Raw genomic sequence first — 22,637 nt, forward strand, 5'->3', positions numbered from 1 at the left:
TAAGGAAAAGTCAGGGGCGTGGGTTAGGAATGCAGGGAAAGGGAGAGGAAGACTACTGCGTTTCAGGATGGATGGGGGCAGGAAAGGAGGGTGTAAAGAGACGGGCGGAGGTCTATGGTACTGCATGGTGAGCTGGAAATGAAAAGATTTAAGTTACCTTGGTGCCTCTTCTGTGGTTTGTTTGATCATTGTTTTTACATTCCACACTCACGGTGGACATGTGTGATGAATGGCCTGCTAATGTAGTGTAAAACGTGGACACATTACATTTCCTCAAGAAGAATCAACCCAGAATTTCTGAATCCCCAGACAGCCTCACCGTGGCCACCTTTTTATCTCTGCTGCTAATCAGTGAAAGGGCAACTCTCACATTAAGACGCCGCTGAAGTGCTGGCGATGGCACGGTGACGGCCGCTGTGCTACGCGGGGTCGCTGGCGTTCCCAACCTCACTGCTAATGAGAACATTTGAAAGATTACTGACAGGCCATGTCCATGGAGGTTGCTGGAAGTAATTAAGCACCGCTTCAGTGAAGGGCTGCATCGGCACGTTCAAGACTTGAATGATACACGAGTGAGAGGCTGGGTTGTAAGTGTGTGTTACCTGCCCCGGGGTCTCCAAGACCCTCTCCTTCCTTCCTGGCATCCTTTCCCTGGCAGTCAGGTCAGTTTCAGGGACTGCTGAGACCACCAAGCACGAGCTCAGTCTCCATCCTGTGATACCACGGGATGCGCAAGGGAGGCCTTTCTGCAGATTTCTGGGCTCCCACATCCTTGTGCTGGAGCATGTTGCCTGCTCTCTCTTTTGGCTCCCATGAAAGGTAATGTAGGAAGCTCTGCTGCTGATGCAGCTTTGGAGATAATAAGAAGGCAAAACTGGCCACCAAGGAGAGGGCTAAACTGACACAGGACCAGCCAAGTGAGGGAGAGTGCAGACCACTAAAAAGCACGTGGCAGAAAAATACTGAATGATAGAAAAATATCAACCATATGTAGATGAGAACAAAGGGTAGGTTATTCAAGAGGAAGTTCAGATGATTCTAGTTATAGAAAAATGTGTAAGCACATGTAAGCAGGGAGAAAAAGCAGACAACATCCTCGTAAGTTTTTGGAGAGGAAGGCTGTTTCCCACTACTCCTGCTGGGTGCCTCCTCGGGGGGTCAGATCTGTCGGTGTAACTCTCATCTCTCCGTCATTTCAACTCAAGGGAGCAGTGACTTACGCTTAGTAGTGAGTTTGGACGGAGGGACCAGGCATATTTTGCTCCATCCTTTTCTCCGCATTTTGCTGGGAGCTGGCAGAAACACGCACCATATGGTGGGCAGGTTCTCCCCGCAGTGATCCTGCCTCTGACACCCACACCCTCAGGGAGTCCCTTCCTCTTGAGTGTGGAGTGTCACTTCCGTGCTCAGGTTAGATGAGATTCTAACTCCCGAAGTGAGACTCTCTGCTGCCTCCTCAGCTTGCATGTTTGGGGGAAGCAAAGCAGCCGTGGTGGAGACATAATGTGCTCAAGGAATTAAGGGTGGCTTCTGGCCAAGAACCAAGTGGGAACTTGCAACTGCAGGGAACTCAGTTTTGTCATCCACCGCATGACCTCAGCATCAGAGCCTTCCCCAGTGGAGCCTTCAGACGAGACCTCGGCCACGGCTGACACCTTGATGTCAGCCTTGAGTGAGACACTGAAGGAGGCTCAGGTTAGCTGTACCTGGACTCCTGACCCAAGGACACTAGGAGATGATAAACGCGTGCTGCTCTAAGCTGCTAAGTCTGCGGTAATTTGTTACAAAGCCATTAGTTACATCTGATTTATATTAGATGACTAATACACCCCTTCATGATGTAAAGGATGCGTGGCGGGTCTGCGCTTTGGTACGGCACAAGGGCCAACAGGGTTCCAGGGCTGCTCAGGACCGCCTGTGTGCAGTGTATGGCACACGGGCCAACAGGGTTCCAGGGCTGCTCAGGACCGCCTGTGTGCAGCGTTGGATTCCTGGCACAAGTTAGGAAGCTCCTTTGCCCAGAGATGTCAACAGCACTGTCTCACGACACTTTGGTCAGTGACAAATGAGACATTATTTTTGTTTGTTTTCTTTTGTTTTCTTGTGGTTTTTCAGGTAACGCTGATTTATAACACTATATGAGTTTCATGTGTACAACATTATGTTTCTATTCTGTATAACTTACATGCTCACCACCAAAAATTTATTTTCTATCCATTAGCAGTTGATCCCCTTTACTCATTTTACCTTCCCCCCACCCCTTTCCCTCTGGTAACCACTACTCTGTTCCCTGTTCCTACGTGTTTGTTTTCGTTCCACTTGGTTTGTTCATTTATTTTTCTTTTGTTTGTTTGTTTTTTATATTAAGCGTGAGTGAAATCATATGGTATTTGTCTTTCTCCACCTGATTTATTTCACTTAGCATAACACCCTCAAGGTCCATCCGTGTTGTTGCAAATGGCAAGATTTTATCTTTTTTATGGCTGAGCAGTATTCCATTGTGTATGTATACCACATCTTCTTTATCCATTTATCCACTGATGGGAGCTTCAGTTGTTTCCATGTATTGGTCACTGTAAATAATGCTACGATGAACATGGGGGTGGAGATATCTTTTGGGGTTACTGTTTTCACATTCTTTAGATACCCAGAAGTGGGATAGCTGAATTATATGCTAGCTCTGTTCTTCACTTTCGAGGAGAGATGCTATTGTTTGACTCCTTTGTCTCATTCGCATTTTTCAGACCTTGGGCAGGCAAGAGAGAGATACTTCTCTGAGATCTACTTTGAAACACCATCTTTGAAGGTTAGGATCAGGCGAGACTTTTCTACTTTTTCACTTATTCCATTTAAAAAGATCTGGGAACCTGTACAATTATTATAATCAGAAAAAAAGTATTTTACTAAAAAGGGCCAGCTAAGTGGCCAAGACAATACAAGTGGGTGCTAAGAAGGACTTTCATTATTGCCTTTGATTTGGTTTCTATGACACAAGCTGTCCTTAAACCATCTAAAGAATACTGGGACCACGTTCCTCCCCAGGGCTCACTAAGCTCTGCTACTTCCATCCATCACCCCAGTCCCCATTCCTTCCCAGGGCATAAAACAAAATTGGGATAAATAGGGAAGAAAGAGGAAATAGTCTTGAGTTATGAGAGAGTGCTATGATTTGTGTCACCTGTCCCCCCCAAACCCAAGTGAGGGGGGCTGCAACAGAATCACTCATAGAGGTCAGAGTGCCAAGAGGGTAGGAGAATGGAATTCATACTCCCCAAGGGCTACTTTCAGTGGGAGGCGACATGTTTATCTATCTTACACCTACCTGAGCAGGGAGAAGTAAATCAGAGGGAGAGAGATGTCAGATGGAGAGAAAGTCAAGGATGCATGAGGTACCACGGTACTGCAGAAACTGTTTGGGCTTGGTTGATACCTTGTCTAGGATGGCTGGTTACCAGTAAGAGTCCAACAGCAAAAGCTGCTGCATGGGCTTGGAGAACACCAGAGAGGAGGGAGCAGTGATTTATCTCTTTGCCATTCCCCTGAAAATCCCCTGCCAAATAAGTCACACATATGCTCAGAATGGAGCCAGTGTTGTCTGTGTAATATAATAAAGAATATGTCTTGTCTTTGGCCCTGGGTCTTGTCATGGAGCTTCAAAATCCTTGGAAATTTCGGAATGCAGACAATGTCTTTTGTTATTGATAATGAACTCCTTTCTGCCTGACCTGAGTTCATCCTAATGAGGTAACTCTAGGTGGGCCCTCTGACAGTTTCAAGGGAGGGGCTGGTCCTGCCTGAAAGACAAAGCACCTGATTAGTGAGTGATTAGAGGGCTGGAACTTTCAGTCTGGGGAAGGGAGAGGGGCTGGAGATTGAGTTCCACTATGATGTAATCAGTCATGTCTCAGTGATGAAGCGTGAATAAAAACTTTGAACAATGAGCCTTGGAGAACTTCCTGATTTTGAACATATCGCTGTACTTGGAGGGTGACATGCCCGACTCCACGGGGACAGAAACTCCTGTGCTCAGGACCATTCCAGATCTTGTGCAATGCACCTGTTCATCTGCCTGTTCATTCATATCCTTTTTACTAGAATATTGTTAAGCATAGCACTTTCCTGAGTTCTGTGAGTCATTCTATCAAATGATCAAACCTGAGGAGGTTGTGAGAAGCCCCTAATTTGTAGCTGACCATGCAGAAGTATGGGTACCCTAGGGATACCACTTAATGCTGGCATCTGAAAAGAGGACAGTTCTATGGGACTGAGTCCTTTAACTTCGTGGAATCAGAAACTAGGTGTGGGTAGTTAGTGTCAGAATTGAATTGAATTGAAGGATACCCAAGTGGTGTCAGAGAATGGGGTTGGAGTGTAGGCTATTTGCCACACGGAGAACTTTGATGGGTAAGTATTAGAGAAACACTGCAAGAGTGAAGATAAATAAGGGCTCCTTTGTCCCTCACCAACTCCTCCTATAATCCAACTCAAGACAAGAAAGTGACCCAGAATGAAAGACCAAACCTTTCAGCCATGGGGAGGGTGCAGTGTCACAGTTTATATCAGACTGGCCATTATGATATGAGGAAATAGAAAATTCTGGGACCTGTCTGAGAAGTTGTCACAGTAGATTCAATGGAACCCAGTTGAAGGTAGTCATGGGGGAAAACAAAAATTGATTCATTATGCTTCTCTCCACCCCATCAAGACCAGACCTTTCAGTAATTCTCATCATCTAAAATGTATAGTTGACATTATTCAAGGTATTTGATTATTATAATCACAAGTTTTTCTAATCACTAAAAGCATACATCACACCAACCTCCAAGGGATGTGAGGCCTATTGCAACTTAACACACAGAAAGAAGGTGACTGGGTGGTGCAAAGCCCAGGCTTCCAGCCTCAGCACAAGACAGCTCTGAAGGGCCAGATCAGCTTCAGAGCTCTCCGTAGGATCAGCAGAGGCCCCGCTTGCACCTGCACCCCAACTTCTCCTTCTGTCCTTACCTCCTGCCCTCCCTCAGAGGTGCTGACCCCAAGCGCTCTGCAATCAGCTTCCTGCACACGAAAACAGCAGGTATCCAATGCATTTTCCAACTTTAAAATGGGGTAGTCCCCAATTAAACGGCAGCAGATCCTGAGCATCTGTCGAGAATGTTCTCAGTTCTAACTCTGTAAAAACGATGTGGGACTTCCATGGCATGTTAGAATCTACGACTTCATGGAAGCAGACATTTAGGTTGTGGGCACTACAGGGTGGATGTGAAAACACAGTCCCTCCTGAGCTGCCTACCACTAGCACCAAAGTCTACATTTGTCAGGGTCCTCCAGGGAAAGAGAACCCACAGGATGGACGTATAGATACATGTGTGTTAAGGAACAGGCTCATCAGGTTATGAGGGCTGGGGGCAGGTTGGCAGGTGGGTGGGCTGGAGACCCAGGGAAGAGTCGCCTTTGCAGCTCCAGTGAGAAGGCAGCCTGGAGGTTGAATTCCTTCTTCCTCTGGGCAACTCAGTCTACTTTCTCTAAGGACTTTCAACTGATTGGATGAGGCCCACCCACATTATAGAGGGTAATTTGCTTTTCTCAAAGTCTATTGATTTAAATGCTAATCTCATCCAAGAAATACCTTCATAGCACTATCTAGACTGGTGTTTGACCACACAACTGGGCACCATGGCCTAGCTGAGTTTACACATAACGTTGACTGTCACAAGGTCACCCCTTGTCAACCCAGCACCCGTATGCATTTCTTTACACCACATTTATTCTCTGAATAAAGACAATAGCAAGCTCATACTTCCACTTGGCCTGACACAACTATCCTGTGTAAGACCACAGACACTCTACTCTGTTCCTTAGAAGAGGATGCAAAGTACCTGGGGGCTGTTCACTCTCCTCTTTGATATCTTGTAACTTAAATACGATAATTTAAAGTCAATGCATCTTATATTATACGAGAAGGAGATAAGAGAGAGCAGAACACAAAAGTAATCGTTATACACACACACTTACACAAACCCCAAACCCACTGCCTGACACCTTTCCCTCATGAGGGACGGGACTGCATGAGCAGAAGAGATTCACTTAGAATCTGTACAATAACAATAACAACCTGTGAAGAAATTATTACACTCCTACTTTTTACAGCTGCAGGAATCATTTAAAGTGGTGCTTGAGAAGGGGAGGCTTATCGGAGGTCTCAGGAAGTGATCCTGGAGACAATTATTTTATTAGTCATAGGCTTATACTGTCCTTTCTCCTGCCTTCAACACACAGCCAAGGTAACAAGGTGTGATGACAGTGGCAACAATCAGGGGATTCTGCACATGTTAATGCAATTGATGGTCTCCGAATGCCCTTTGCTCCTCATTCTTTTCACAGAGCAATGTGCCTTCCCCTTGTTGCATTATCAATAGGCTTTAAGCAAAAGTGCTTTTTTCTCTCTTTTTCACATTTAAAACGAATGGCTATAGACTCAGAATTGCAAAGCAAGTCTGACTCTATTCTGTTTCCCTTTTCTAGCAACGGTCTGGTCCATTCTGTGCCAAATCTATAGATGAGCCACAGAAGACTGGGTGTGTGACCTAAGTCTCTGGGGAGAAAATACTATTCTCCAGTAGCCCTCAGCAGTATATGAAAAGTGAAGAAATGATGAAAACCTAAAAATATATGTTCTGAAACTTCTACTCAGGGTCTTCAATGGTCTGGCCTCAGCTTTCTTGCTCATCCCCTCCTGTGTTCCTTCCTGCTGCAGATAACGGGGAGAAACAACTTATGAGGCCCAGAGTAGGTTATTCTCAAAGGACATGAACACATGAAATTGTTTCCTAGCTGAATGTCCAGGAAAAGAATGGGTATAAAAGTGATGCCAAACCACAGAGGGAAATATGATGCACCTGTTAAAAAGAGGGAGCTGGAACTATGTATATTTATCTAGAAAGACAACTAGGATTTATTGTCAACCAAAAAAGCAGATGCAAACCGAGAGATCTCGTGTGATTTCATTTTTTTTAAAGAAAAAGCTGACATGTACAAATACACCCATGAGGAGAAAGGACAAAAGAAGGGGCCATGCAGCTCCTCCAGAGTGCAATGCAGAGTCCTTATCAGCTGTAAGGACTTCACCACCTCTTCCTGGAGCTCTGTTCTCTACCCCAACAGGATCTCTGAAGAGACCCACCAAGCTTTCCATACTTCAGGCCTTTGCACTGGCTCCTCTCTCATTGACAGTAAAGACTCCACTCTAAGCAAGTATAGAGGCTAAAGAATAAGGTACAGGAAGCAAGGCAGGGACTTCTCAGTACAGGCCAGATCCCAAGGCACCACCCAGAGATGAGAATCAGGCCACCCCAGCAGGAAGCGATGCTTCTGGGACCATCAGTGATGGGTGCTCTTCATTTCCTTAGAGAGAAGACTAAAATTAGAATCAGCTAAATACTGTTTATCTCCCAGTTCTTCTTAGAGAAAATAAGAGTATTGAGTCAGCCATTCTCAATGATGTTTCCTCTGCCATGCTTATAAAATCTTGTGTAGTCCTTCAGTGTATAATATAAAACACTGACAATTAAAACCATGTCTCTGGTGCCCAGAATGAGCTAAAATCAGGTATCTGTTCTGCTCACACAGCCTCAGAGGGAAGAGGATCTTACCTGCCTGTGTGTATATGGGCTGTGGTCCTCCATAACGGCTCTTAAAATCAGCAGCTAAACGGATAGATGCACACATGTGAACACCTAACTTGAGGTGCTGGAATCAACTGGCTAAGGGTGTGGGGATTTAAATAGAAAGTGGGAAAATATATATTCAAAGGCTCACTGCCCACCCCCTCTCTTTCCTTCTGACGCAGCCATGTCTGGAACTGCAAAAAGTGGATGGCGGGTCACTGCCCTGGCGGCCACGGGCATCCCTCCATGACTCGCCACTGCATTACAAATGTTCATCAGTGACTCTTCTCTGGGGCTGTTGTCTTTGGATGCATCCTAACATGAGTAGTTCAGGTTGTCCCTGCAGAAGGCCAAACCCGGGAGTCCCCAAGACACAAGTGAGCATCACAGCCCAGATACCCACACTCTACATGGTATAAATCGTCAGAGGGAAATCTCTAAGCCTCACCTTTCTGTAAGCTTATTTCCATGCACCTGTTCACAAGGGCCATGACAGATCAGATGAATCATAAGCTTGTTTCAGCTGAGCTCACAATAGAAGTCCAGTAGCCCTTGAGGACAACATTTATCTGTAGCTGCTTTTCTTAAGTTATTCCTAAACAAAACCATCCATTGTCTTCTGCATCCTTTTCCAAAGGAATTATGTTAAAACCGATGATGTGACAGCAATGATTAAGAGCCATGAGAGAGAGAAAGGCAGCCCCTGATGTCCAGGAGCTGAGCTGGCTGGGGGTTCCCAGCTGGGTCCTTGGTGTTCTCTCGTTGAATATAAACAACTTCACAGAACACCAAAGCAGACGAGGCCACTCTGTGACTGAGATGGATCAAGATGAAGCAAGCCCACCCCTTCATCATGTCTGAATACAGACAATAGCATGAACGTTATCCAAATATACAACAAAATGGCCAAACAGCCCCTCTCCTGGATAATACGAGTGACCACTGCATCTTTACTAACCACAGCTATGGGCTGACTCTATTCCTCCCCACTTATGGATGAGATTCGTTAAGACACCCAATCATAGAATCACCCCCACTGCCAACAGCATCCAATCCAGAGCCAAGTGCTGCTTCCTTGACTCTTCCCCAGATCACCTAACATAGGCCCATGGATATAATACGTCCTTTCTGACACCTGCTTAAGACACCTCACTGGTCCCCATGGTGTGTGTTCTCCCTCAGGACAAGAATAAACCCAACTTGTTCCACTACCTGTGTATAGCTGGTGGGCCATGGCTGGAAGGCATGGACAGAAACGAGGTGGGAGCACAGAGGTCTGAGACCCCAGCCCAGATGCTCGACTGACTGCCTGGTATGTGCAGGAACTCAGAAAATGTTTTTGAACGAATGAAAGAACTAGTCAGCTAGGGTTGAAACTGAAATGCGTGTATCTGTGAGTCTTCCTGTCACAGACCATCTCACCATGAAGCTTCTAATGCTGCAAAAGCATTCAAACATAAACTGGAGTCCAATAATAATATAAAATCATTAAGATCTGGGGACTCAACTATACAAGTAAAAGGGAAAGGCAAAATATCTATTTAAAATAGCATAGGGGTTTCCCTGGTGGCACAGTGGTTGAGAGTCCGCCTGCCAATGCAGGGGACGCGGGTTCGTGCCTCCGTCTGGGAAGATCCCACATGCCGCGGAGCAGCTGGGCCCGTGAGCCATGGCCGCTGAGCCTGCGCGTCCAGAGCCTGTGCTCCACAACAGGAGAGGCCACAACAGTGAGAGGCCCGTGTATTGCAAAAAAATAAAAAATAAAATAAAATAGCATATACAAAATTCAAAATTCTGTGGGTAAATAAACAATAAGACATGTATGTGTTCTAAATGGAGAGAATTTTACATCCTCAGTAAAGGACACGCAAGTAGAAGAGGGAAAATGGGGAGAAGTTTCCTGTTTCTGGGTGTGAGGACCCAGTGTTATAAAGATGTATGTCCCCCACTCCAAGCTATTCTATAAATCAAATGAAATTTTAATCACCCCCCATGATCGTTTTTGAAATAGACAAAAGCTTATCTGGAAGAAGAAACACGTGAGCAGAGCAAAGACAATGTCAAGTAACAGAGATGAGGGAGGGTTGGCCTTGGAGCCGTCAGAGGAGAGGCAAGTGTTGCCCTATCAAATCTTCACCGTGTTGTACTGATACAGTTATTTAACCACAAGACAAGGGTGTAGAAATTAAAAAGAAAAGGAAACAAAACAAAACAAAAAGACAGCTCAATGCAAAAGTATCCATGAGCATTTAGGACCTGAGTGCAGCAGCTTCCACTAATGAAGAGCTTATCTTTCCTCTTTTTCAGACACTCTGCTGTCAGAATATTCTAACACTTAATCCTCCTAGATTTAGACCAGGGGTCCCCACTCCTGGGCCATGGACCGGTAGTGGTACAGGTTGCACAGCAGGAGGTGAGCAGCGAGCGAGCAAAGCTTCATCTGCTGCTCCCCATCACTCCCCATCGCTTGCATTACTGCCTGAACCATCCCCTACCCCTCCCCGGTCCATGGAAAAATTGTCCTCCATGAAACAGTCCCTGGTGCCAAAAAGGTTGGGGACCACTGCTTTAGACAGTAGGCACAATTATCTCCATTTTACAGAAGAGGAACACAGGGCTTGGAAAGGTTAGAGAACTTGCCCAAGTTTACATAACTAAGAAGCCATGAACCTGGGGTTTGAAACCAGATTATCTAACTTCAAAACCTAAACTCTTAACAACCATTGCACAGGTTCACCTGAAGTTGCTAGATAGTCTGGAATTTTAAAAAATAGTAGCTTTATTGAGTATAATTCACATACCATAAAACTCGAGTTTCAAGTGCACCGTTGAGTGTTCTGCAACCTTCACCACTCTCTAATTCCAGAACATTTTTATCCCCCCAAACAACACCTTGTTCTCATTTGCAGTCACTCTCCACTGGCCTATCCTCCCAGCCCTCAGCAGCCACGAATCTTTTTTCTGTTTCTATGGATTTGCCTATTTTGGACACTTCCCATAAATGGCATCCTATGATATATGGTCATTTGTGCCAGGTTTCTTTCACTTAGAATGCTTTCAAGGTTTATCCATGTTGTAGAATATATTGCTACTTCATGTGTCCGTAGGACTGAATCATATTCTATTATATGATATACTACATTTTGTTTATCCATATACCAGTTGATGGACGTTTGAGTTGTTTTCACTTTTTGGCTGTTGTGGATAGTGCTGCTTTAAACATTCATGTACGAGTTTCTGTGTTGACATATGTTTTTATTTATCTTAGGTATATACATAGGAGTGGAATTGTTGGGTCATACGGTGACTGTATGTTTAACTTTTTGAGGAACTTCTAAACTGCTATCTAAAGCACCTGACCATTTTACATTCCCACCAGTAACGTACAGTGTTCCAATTTCTCCACATCCTTGCTAACATGTCTGTTTTTTGTTTTGTTTTTTGCCATCCTTGTGGCTATGAAGTGGTATCTTATTGTGGTTTTGATTTGCATTTCTCTATGACTAATGATGTTGAGCATCTTTTCATGTGCTTAGTGGTCATCTGTGTCTTCTTTAGATAAAAGTCTTATCGAATCCTTTGTCCATTTTTTAAATTGGGTTATTTGTGTTTTTATTGTTGTGTTGTAAGAGTTCTAGATGCAAGTATCCTATTAGATATACGATTCACAAATATTTTTACACATTCTCCAAGCTGTCTTTTCATTTTCTTGATGCACGAGTGTTTTTATTTTTATAAAGTCCAAATTATGTAATTTTTCTCATGTCACTGACATAAAAATTTACTCCAATATTTTACTCTGAAAGTTTTATAGTTTTAGCTGTTGCATTAAGTCTACTATCTGTTTTGAGTTAGTTTTTGTATATGGTGTGAGGTGGGGATCCAACTTTATTCCTATGTTTTGGGTGATTTATATGTTTATACTAATTCATTTCATGCCCATAACAACAGTCTGAGATGACTGGAGAAATAAATAACTAAAACACATAAAGCTTATGTAACTTGTCCAAGGTACACAGCTAGCAATTAGCAGAGCTAACCAGGAAGTTTGACTTGAGATCTCATTTTCTTAAATATCTTTCCCTCAAATGAAATTGTTATTTCAGAAAGTAAGGACAGGATGAAATGCTCAATGAATGATGTTAGGACAACTGACTAACCATGTGTGGAAAACATATAAGCTCTGGCTTATAATTTACATCACAATAAATTCTCTCTGAAGGGAGAGCCAGTAATGACTAAAGTAGATTAAACAATATGCAATCTGCTGAGAGAGAAAAATGATGGAAGAAAAATGATCCAAGTACCAGAAATCTTGATATTGGGACAGTATCAAGTGGGTTAACATATGTGTCCTAGAATAAGAGGTAAGAAAGAATAGGACAAAAAAAAAAAAAAAAAGAGAATTACTGGAAAAAACGATGGTTGTAAACACCTCAGGTTTGAAGAAAGATATCAGCTTAAAGGTCCAAGGAACTCCTCAATCCAAATCTACACAAATACAAAGGAAACAACGCTCAGGTACATCATAGTCACACTCTGAAATCCCAAGAGAAAGAAAATCTTAAAAGCGGCCAAACAAAAATGACTCATTAAGTATAGGGGTGGTGACCCTGAACTGACACTAATTTTTAAAGAACCAAAAGACTACCCTGGCCCAACGATCAGGGTAGGGGCTTTTTTTAGGTCAGGGAATCAGTGTGTTTTGGTTTAGGGCCAGCTTGCAGTGGACATAACAAATCTTCAAATTCATCTTGTGGTTATTTCCTCAGTTCCAGGATGTTTACTTGGAATAGATAAACCCAGTAACCAGCAAAATAAATACCCACATGGTTCTCAAACTGTTGAGTGAAGTCTATCATGATAGGAAAGGGTGGTGGAAACCACTAGCACTGCTTCTTGCTATCAGCTTAGTAAACTAGAAGCAAGAGTGCAAATCTGGACAGACTGCAGAAATGTGTACCAGGTGAACTGGGGAAGTAGGTGGGGTTAGGGGTGGGGACGGAGACTCAGGAGAGAAGGAGAGCTGGTCACAGGTGGGGGTCTCCTAAAGGAACCCTGAGCCCTAACAGCTCAGAATGGGGCCTGGAGGGACCTGTATGGGTTTCTGAGCAGCACCCCTCTAACCACAGGGTATGAGAAGTAGAGTCGGAGTGAACACCTGGGACACTGTGGGAGATGCAACCTTCCCAGTCTCCCCCTGGGACAGCGGCAACTGTTCCCGCCTGCTCTGCCGGAGGCTCCCCGGCCTCTCTCTGTGCCTCCTGTAAGTCAGACATAACCTACAATTCTGAGTGTTATTGTCCGAATTAGATAAGGGTTTAGAATAAGTTGTAGCTATAGTTGTTATAATGCTTTCCCTCTGCTCAAAATCCTCCAGTGGCATTTTATCATATTTAAAATCAAGTCCAAAGTTTGACCATGGATCTAGCCCCTGCCTAGCTCCATGGCCTCATTTTGTTCATTGCACTCCGAGCGCAATGGTTTCCCCACTAGTTCTCAGATGTAACCCACTTCTACCTCGAAACTTTGCACTTGCCATTCTATCTGCCTGGGCTGCTCTCTCTGAGCATGTGCACACCTCACTTCCTTACTTCATTCTGTTCTCTGCAGGGCATTATGTTACATCCCCATCTGCATGTCCTTATCCCCTTGGGGATGTATGCTTCATGCCGGTAAACTTGTTCAAGGAATAAGCAGTGTCTAGTACAATCCCTGACCTCAGGTGATACTCAGTGAATACTGCTGATTGGATAAGCGAACAGATCTGACAAGGGGCAGCTGGGGGACCAAGAGGGGCTCCTGTGGGTCACTAGGCAGTGGACCCACAGCACTGATGCCACCGCCCCCAGGAGGCCACGGGAGAGGAAAAATCTTAAATCAACTTAAATCAACTGAGAAACCTTGAAATAGCAGAGATTACCTCAAACTGGCAGAAATAACTTTTCAGTTGCTGGGTAGAAGGGGGCCTCCAAACAGAAGAAGGAAAAAGACGTAAGTAAGTAAGGGGAGAAAATACACGTTCTTTCCCTCGGAGGGATACCGGCCCCAGTAACGTTGAAGAAATGCTGCTGGTATTCACCACTCTCCCTCCACCAGGTACCGACCTCCCTGCTATGGGATGTGCCCGAGGCCTTCGGGTTGCCACTTACCCTCAGCTGTCATTCCTCCACAGACCTCTCTTACCCCAACCCAGAAAATCATGCTATGAATGCCAATTTGGATGGGGTTCCTCAACCCAAATAAGACTCCTCAACCTCTCAGGGGCATTGAGCTCAGCCTGACTTGCCGGGGGGAGCAGTATGATTGAGCTGAGCCCCATTACCTGCTGATGATCTGTCCACTTCCTATTTAGTTTGGATGCCTCCAGCCGCAAATAAGAAAACCCTGACCCACACCGGCTTAGACAGAAAAGCAATCAAGTAATTGGTCCTCTCACAGTGATGAATTCAGAGGAGGGGGGACTGCAAATGCAGTAGCTTAGGGATAAATCTCAACTTTTCTGGTTTTCTTGACTCTACCTTCCTTTATGTTTTGGTTTATCCTCAAGATGGTGCTAAAATGGTTGCCATGATAGAGTATCTGGAGGTATCACCTCCAGATAGGGCCAAGAATTAAGAGATGAACATCTCCTGCTGAGTCTACAATTAAGAATAAGGAAATCTTTTCAAAAATATCACAGAAGATTTCTTACATTTCATTGACCAAAACTGGTCACACGCCCATCCTTAAACCAATTATGCTCAAAGGGAGAAGGCTGCCCTTGGTTGGTTCAGACTAGAGTTCACATCCACTAGTGTAGACAGATTAGGATTTACCTGCTGGAGCAGGTGACCTAGCTGTGGTGTGCTTCCCTAACACAAGAGTCTGCAAAAGATCTCTTATCACTGAGTGCATTTGTGTAACAAAGTACCACAGACCGGTGATTTAAAGAACAGGAATTTATTCTACCACAGTTTTGGAGGCCAGAAACCTGAAATCAAGGTTTTGGTAGGGTCATGGTCCCTCTGAAGACTCTAGGGGAGAATCTTTCCTAGCCTCTTCCAGCTTCCCTTGGCTGTGGAAGCATAACTCCAATCTCTGTCTTCACAAGACTGATTCACTCCATGTCTGTGTCCAAATTTCTCCTTTTTGTATGACATCACTACTATTGGATTGAGGGCTGCACGAATCCAGTAATACCTCCTTCTAACTCATTCCCTCTGCAAAAACCCTGTTTCCAAATGAGATCATATTTGGAGATACTAGGGGTTAGGACTTCAATATATGAATTTTAAGGGGACATGAGTAAACACTTAACACAGAGAGGAGGGAAACTGAAATGGGACTGGCAACAAATAGTAGCTGCTCTAGTAGCCTTGCCATCTTACAGATTCCTTCTTAACCCCAAAGACTCTTTAGCTGGGAGACTCTCAGGCTCACCGAAGAAGAGAAATGCAAACATTTAGCTGCCCTACCTGGAAGGAGCCACCACCCAGCATCGGCATTACAGCCACTTGGGGTCTCCCACCAGCTCACAGGTCCCCCTATGTTTTTCCATACTTCCTTTCCCATGGGTGTCCCCATCCTCTACTTCTGAACACGGACAATGCTATGAAAGCTGCAGATACTTTTGACAATTGGACTTCAGACTATGAGTGCGTGCATACATGTAAGATATGGTCAGGGGGTTGCTGGTGGGCTCCACAGTTATGAAAGTGTGTAAACTGGGTGATTTGGACTCAGGGACACCTCGTAGTCTCTGACCGGCATGGATGTGTCTCGGGCGGGGGTGTAATTCGGGAATGATGATGATGATAATAACACCAGCATTCACAGCCTCCACCTAAAGAATACCTGCTACTCGCCTGCACCCGCCTAATACCTAAGCTCTCCTGTGTGATGGCTCACGTCAGGCTCACAGCAACCCTGAGAGGAGAGAGAGGTCTGTGGTTGTCTCTGTTTCAGTAGGCTTGCACAGAGGGTGAGTCACCTGCCCCAGGGCACAGGGTTGGAAGGGGTGGAACCTCGGCAGTGTGAGTCTGGAGCCAGAATGCTGACCACAGGGGTACATGCCTTTGATTCATTTATGTTTCTTCTGCTCCAAGGCTGCAATAAGAGTGTGGACATGAAACAAAGGTGATGAAGTATTAAAACCCAGTTTTCAGTAAAACCTAGTTTTCCACTGATTCATGCTCGTTTATTCCTCCTCAGCCCTCGTGACCCTATTGTCGTATGCTGGTCACTTCCATCCGGATGCTCTGAGATACCCTGCATGAAAAGCACGACACACAGTCTTTATTTCAGGCCATTGTGGCTGTGATTTTCTAGAACAGTCGTGCTGACCTTGTTTTGCATCAGGAATTCCTTTTTTCTTGTTTTTTTCGGTACACGGGCCTCTCACTGTTGTGGCCTCTCCCGTTGCGGAGCACAGACTCTGGACGCACAGGCTCAGCAGCCATAGCTCACGGGCCCAGCCGCTCCGCAGCATGTGGGATCCTCCCGGACCGGGGCACGAACCCACGTCCCCTGCATCGGCAGGTGGACTCCCAATCACTGAGCCACCAGGGAAGCCCAGGAATCCCTTTAAAGATATAAAGGCTACAGTGTTTCTTCCCAGAAAACACACACATTTTTGCATATGATTTCAAGGGATCGCACAATCCCACAGGATCAGCTACAACCTTCCGGGACCCAGGAGCCAAGGTTCTGAAGGCTTCATTTAGAAGCTCTCAAATTAAGATAATAGAGGGAAAGCAGCATTAGACTGAGATACACACAAGCAATCTTGACAGTTTAAGGAACAAAAAAACTGTAATTTAGTGTTTTTATGTAGGCAAACTTTACTCCCGCTACTTCTGTGAGCACAAAACAGGAAAAAAACAAGCATGTATCTCTTGTTCTTAAAGAGTGGCCTTTACAGAGTGACCAGGAGCAACCTGGGAGCACCCTGTGGAAGGGACTGAGGCCACCGCAGCCTCACTGCGGGGCAGCCCAGGCTGGCACCCCTTCCTTCCCTTCAGAGACCACAGAGCAGCACTTCAGGTGTTCCCGCAGACACCTGTACATCCTAGAGGCAGCACATGAGGGCGGGAAGTAACAGGGTGGATGGACTATGGAAGGCTGTTTATGGATTCTTTTACTTTAGCGGGGGGGATGGGTTATTGTATTCCAAGCCCAACACCCACTCCGGCAATAGCAGGACATGAGGTGGCCTGAGGTCAAAGCACATTACTGAGGTCTGTCCAGAATTGGCCAAGGCCTGGGGACTGTTTGACCAAAGATGACTCGAGCTGGCGCGTGCACATGCAGTGCACACGCATGTGTCCCCACACGGGACCCAGGGACCTGCCCAGAGGGAGGCCTGAGGACCAAGGCTGGACTGGGGCCCTTGTGGGTTGGCTCCGGAAGCCAGAGATGGGGAGATGGGTTCCACAAATAACCGACTCTCCAGGGAGGCGCCTGCTCCTGGTTGATAAGGGATGCTCTCCTACACGGCACGCGGGGATCAGAAGGGACCTGTGCGGAGCAGCAGACAAAAGAAGAGCTGCCTGGGCGTCGTGGGCCAAAGATCCAAACAGAAAGATAGCAGGATTCCTGTAGACACACAGGCTCAGACCAGCCAGGGGCAGAAAGCTGGGACGGTGAGGATGTGATCTGGGCACCTGGGAGAAGACGGCTCAACCGCCTGAAAGATTCTGTAGTTTGGGGAACTATTTTCTTAGCACAAAAGACCACGTTCCCCAAGTGGGGAGGCTTCTTTTATTTTCCCCAAGTGGTGAGGCTTCTGCAGTCCCTGTGGGCCTGGGGGGAGGGGCGCAGTGCTGTCACCAAAGGCCACATTTGATTGAAAGTAGAGCTCAGTTCCCCTGTCTTTCCTGCCAAAGGTCCTTAACATTTTCTGATGTTTTGGGTCCCTATTCCTGGGATGATTTTTCGTAAAGGATAAATTAGAATTGAGATAATGTAGAACCAGAAGCAAGAATACCAACAAAACCGGGAGGATTTGCACTGATTATTTTTCTGTCTCATTGATGGCTTTCCATGACCACTCCTTCCAAACTTGGTTGCCTTCTGTCTTCCCTGCCCACAGTCTCATCATACCTGATTCCAAAAAAGGATCGGGGGGAGGCATTCATTGTTAAGTTGCTTTATCATTAGATTAGCGAGTTTTGAAAGCATTGGAGTCGTGGTAAGAAAACTTCCCAGAGAGGAGACCCAGCCAGTGCTGAGGGGGCTATGTTCTACTTTGGTGGGAATAGGACTGAGTTGACGCCCTGCATTCAATTTGTGCCTTTCCTGGAGTTTCTTTTCTGTTCCTCCCGGAGGAGAAGGGCCGAAAAAGGGCCATTCCAGGGCGCGGCGCTGGGCTTGCCACATTTGGGAGCGCCGCCTGAAGTTGGGCGCACAGCCTCCCGCCGCCCGGCCGTTGGGCTGGTGGAGGCCGCAGCACTCCTAGGGTTGCATCAGTCTTCCTGTTTGCACTATTTCTTTTTGTGAACATGGCCCCGTCTTAAGTATTTCCAATTGAGAAACGAAACCTCAGGAAACCGAAACTTAACTAGCCGCTCTTGCTTCTGTAATTACGCTTGCTGACCACCCCCACCCCCCCCCCGCAACCGTCCAACCAATCAGACGGCGACTAGTGTCTTTGTTCAAAAGTCAACCTGCAACTGTCCAACCAATCAGACGGCGACTAGTGTCTTTGTTCAAAAATCAACCAATCAGTACTCTACACCCCTGGAAAGCCCCGCAGAACGTCCCGAACTTGTTTGTACTTGTCTATAAAAGAGCTGAACTAAACTCCATTGGGACCTCTTAGCGTCACCGGCAACGAGTGCGCGGAGGTCCAGGTTCGAACCTGCAATAAATGACCCTTGCCGTTTGGCTTTGACTCTCGACTCTGGTGGTCTTGTGGAGGGGCCTCGCGACCTTGGGCATTTCAGTGCCAGTGCATTGTACCCAGTGTCCCCAGTGAGAACCCAACACCAGGCTCTATCAGTAGAGTTCGGATCTTTAAAATACGTGTAAAACCCAGCACCAGCCATCCTGGGCGTCTGGAGTTCTCATCTGAGAAGCTGTCTTAATTTCCTGACATGCCTTATCAGGCAGAAAGTTCTCTCCTACTGCATTTAAAAATATTTGCAGACCAGTTTTTTTTTTTATTTTTTAATGACTTATAGAAAAGGGAGAGTCCTTACTATTCTTATGGAAAGCAGTGCAATTTCTTTTGAAACATTAAAGAAATTGTGCCTGATGTAAGCCTGGGTAGCGTCAGATGAGAAGAGCCTTGCTGCAGTGCCGGGTATAATCCCGTTACCAGTGCAGCGACATACAATCTGCTTGCAGCCAGGCACCTGCTCTGTCCCCAGCAGGTCAGAGCCAATGCTCTCCACTCCCACTTCCTCCCATTTTCTCAGTAAAAGAGCTGTACGCCAAGTGGCAGGTCTCCCATTGCCATGTGCAGAGCCTAAACGTGTCAGTTTTCGTACCCTTAACAGTCTTGCCAAGCAAATATACAAAGAATAAGCGAAAGCCATCCCTCTGTTAGCTATTGTTTTTGTTTAAATGGTATCATTTAAGCAACAGTTAGAGATACTGTATATCTTTTGTCTTCTGTTTCTATATCTCCTTATTAAATTATGTTTTTACTTTTCAGAATTTAAATATTATGATTTTTTAACATCTTTATTGGAGTATAATTGCTTTATAATGTTGTTTTAGTTCCTGCTGAAATTATGTATAAAGCCACCGGAGGGTTATCAAGAACTGGTAAAAATAACTGTTCCATAAATGTGCCTCTCTGCTAGCAGTTTGTATAGTTTGAGAGAGAGAAACTAAGACTGACAAACCCTAAGAACAGTTTTCTTTGACGAATACTCGCTTTAAATGTTTCTTTCCCTAATCCCCTCCACATAGCGGGTAGAGCATCCAAACACAGTTACCTCTTGCCTTGAGTCTTTTGATTTCTTGTATCTGCTCTCTCTGTTCTCTCTCCCTTGAGCGCCTCTGTTTACCCCCAACAATTCTATCTTTCGAAATCCACTGCACCCTTTAGGACTGAAGTCAGAGGCCATGGGTACCATTCTGTAGGCACTAATTCTCCAGGGGGTGTAAACCACGCCTTCATCTGTGCATTCCCAGTGTCCCATGCTCCATCCTGACACCAATGCGTTCTGCTGGATGGAGCTGTCCACAGCCAGGCCTGATGGACCCACAGGAGAATAAGCTCACTAAGGGCAGGGGGACATCTTTGTGGTCCCACATCCACTACCAGCATCAAAGGTATGGAAAGAGGAGATGTGGGGAAATCAAGTTCTACATTTTCAAATTCTACCCATTTTTAAAGATTTTTTCTCCTGACGCTTTCCTTAATCCGCTCAAAATGATGGTTCTGTCCTCCTTTGAAAGGCACATCTCTGCACCTTACTCCTTCCCTTGCACTATGATTAGCAGGCTGTCTCCTTTCTCAAGACATAAGCTTTCTCATTCATGAAGGTAAGGTCTATGGTTGATTGTATTTACATCCTTCATGGGGCACTGTGTCTATTAGAGCTCAGATACATATACGAGTGCGATAGAAAAAAATGCTTTATAAATTTTAAATATGTCAAAGCAATTGCAAAATACATTTCTTTTGTTGGGGAAAAATGGATCAACATGGTCAGTATTGGTCTTCAGATCTTGGGTTTCCTTAATATTTCATCAACTTAGTTTTAAAAATTACGATTTCAACTTTGTAGTTAAGTGATATGACAATTTGTCTTCAGATTCTTGAAAATCAGTTCCTTTGGAGTATAATATTTAGAAGTCAAATGTATGTATTGGATATGTCCACAATATATTTCAAAGCAACCTTATTTCAGAACTTTAATTTGTCTATGATATAAAAGTATACCGAATAGACAGCTTGATATTTTCACTGTCCTATTAGAAAAAATGGGTTAACTAGAATAAATTCTTAGTAAAATAGGATGGATACTAGTTTGTGTGTAGCTAGCCTTTAAATCTCTCTCTCTCTCTCTCACACACACACACACCACTGGAATTCACTTTTAAATCCAATCTCTCTAATAAACGATATGATAGAGATCCTTGACAACCTACAGAGAGCATAATTAAAATAAAAAAGAGGAAGTCTGATCAAAACCTTGTAGTCAGGAAGAAATCACAATCTATCCAGTAGCAGAGAATATAAACGGAGAAAGACATAAGTCATTCACTTAAACTAGATGTACAACCATTTGCTAATGAGCAGTACTCAGTAGAAGTTGGTCTACTTTGGTTCTTTCTTTGGTGGTTTAGTTACCAAAGTATAAAAATAATTTCACTATAAAGTGCCCTTTCCTAAAAAATGGGTCAGCAACACAGACCCTAAGCATAGTGCTATGTGTTCTTTGTTCTTGTAGATGTGTGTGTTGATAATGAGGTTTCTGCTTTCTGGATTTCAGAAGGATCTTAAAAAGGAAATCTATGGACAAGCCAGCTTGCAGATAATAAAAAGCATGAATAGACCTCTGAAAGGAACACATCTGAGAGCGTGCACTGGGCTTTTCTACAATGAAATCAACAGGAGAGAAATGTGGGTGCCAAAGGCAGGGACCCACTCATCTGCTAGTTTACCCAGAGCCTGTAGCCATGGCCAAGGGACCCATAGGCTCTGACAATCGCTGAACTTCTACCGTCCTCTTTAACTATATTTTTAGGACAGGAAACCCCCAGCTGCAGCAAATCACATTTTGTTTTTGTTGTGTTTTGTTTTTAAACAGTATGCATGGAGACCACTGAAAATGGAAGCCCCCGAAGCCCTATTTAGGTAAAACGAAGTGCTCTTCTTCCTTACTTTTCACCGTGAGGTACATGGACTTGCTGACGTCCGCGCCCACATCGTTGCTGACCTTGCACAGGTAGTAGCCGCTGTCTTCTTCTACCACGTGCTTGATCAACAGAGACCCGTTGCTGAGGACCTGAATTCGGCCATTCAGGGCAATCGGTTGGAACTGGGGAACCCCAGCACCTGCAACAGAATAAAAAAGAGGAACAGTTATGCTAACATGAATAAATACAGAGAGACAATGAGCTCAAGGACACCAGACCAATGAAGGGAAGTGATGGACGCCGAACACACAACCTAGAGGACAAGCATCAGATACACCAAGAATTTTTTCTTTCCTCCGACGATGAAATTCTTGTTTATGGAGAAACATGTTTATTTAAAATGACAGTATTTCAAACTCTGAGATAAAGAGTAAGAGAACTTACAGATAGTTTCTACAATTCATCAAATTTGATGAGCGTTAAGCAGTTGATAAATTATTCACAGAAATCACAGTAGAATGACTACAGAAGTAGACATCTCTTGTGTAACTAAATACATTTTTTGTGTCCCTAGGGACTTAATCTGCATGTAAACAAGGAGTGCTTCGGGGACAAGGCATTTGAAGACCTCACAGGATGAGCACCTCTGAGACTACAAGGAGAAAACTAATACTGCAGACTTCCCTTCTAAGTGTGGTTTATTCCAGTCTAGAAACACCATGTACAATCAGCATCATTGAATATTATTAAACAAGTCAGATCACTGCACTAAGACAGCACGAATTAAAACACTGCTCTCCTCTGAGTGCTTGCATTCAAGGAAATAGTGGCCCAGATGTGGTATGCTATGGTCATAGATGTGATGTGATCCACATAAAGGATCCATACAAAACTAATTTAGAAAATAAATTTAGAAATAATAAAACAGAGGATTAAGGCCTCGGGAGATTTCTGGGAAGATGGTAGTTGGATGAATCGGATGAATCTGCTATGTTGTTTGCCCCTCTTCTGGGACTAGGAGTGTGTGGTCCAAGCCTTGAAAGGCTGACAGAACTTCTCCATCTTCCTGGACCATTCCATCTTCCTGGAGAAAGCTCAAAGCATGGGCCAAGTGTGTGTTCTAGAGAAGAGCTGCTGGTCTGTGTGTCCCCAGAACCTACATGGGACCTGAACAGG

At 44.8% G+C, this 22,637-nt stretch overlaps 1 protein-coding gene across 2 annotated transcripts in view; it reads right to left on the reverse strand.

Moving 5' to 3' along the window:
• Window positions 1-22,637, reverse strand: part of DSCAM (DS cell adhesion molecule) — a gene marked incomplete at both ends in the record, with an annotated part of 752,893 nt that overhangs the window by 226,553 nt on the left and 503,703 nt on the right. For both annotated transcript variants that reach the window (XM_082655382.1, XM_082655383.1), the window contains one exon: window positions 21,487-21,660. In XM_082655382.1, coding sequence (XP_082511508.1) covers window positions 21,487-21,660 — 174 coding nt within the window. The remainder of the gene's footprint in view (window positions 1-21,486; window positions 21,661-22,637) is intronic.

This window comes from Grampus griseus (assembly GCF_964374135.1).
Source record: "Grampus griseus genome assembly, chromosome: 5".
Lineage (NCBI taxonomy): Eukaryota > Metazoa > Chordata > Mammalia > Artiodactyla > Delphinidae > Grampus > Grampus griseus.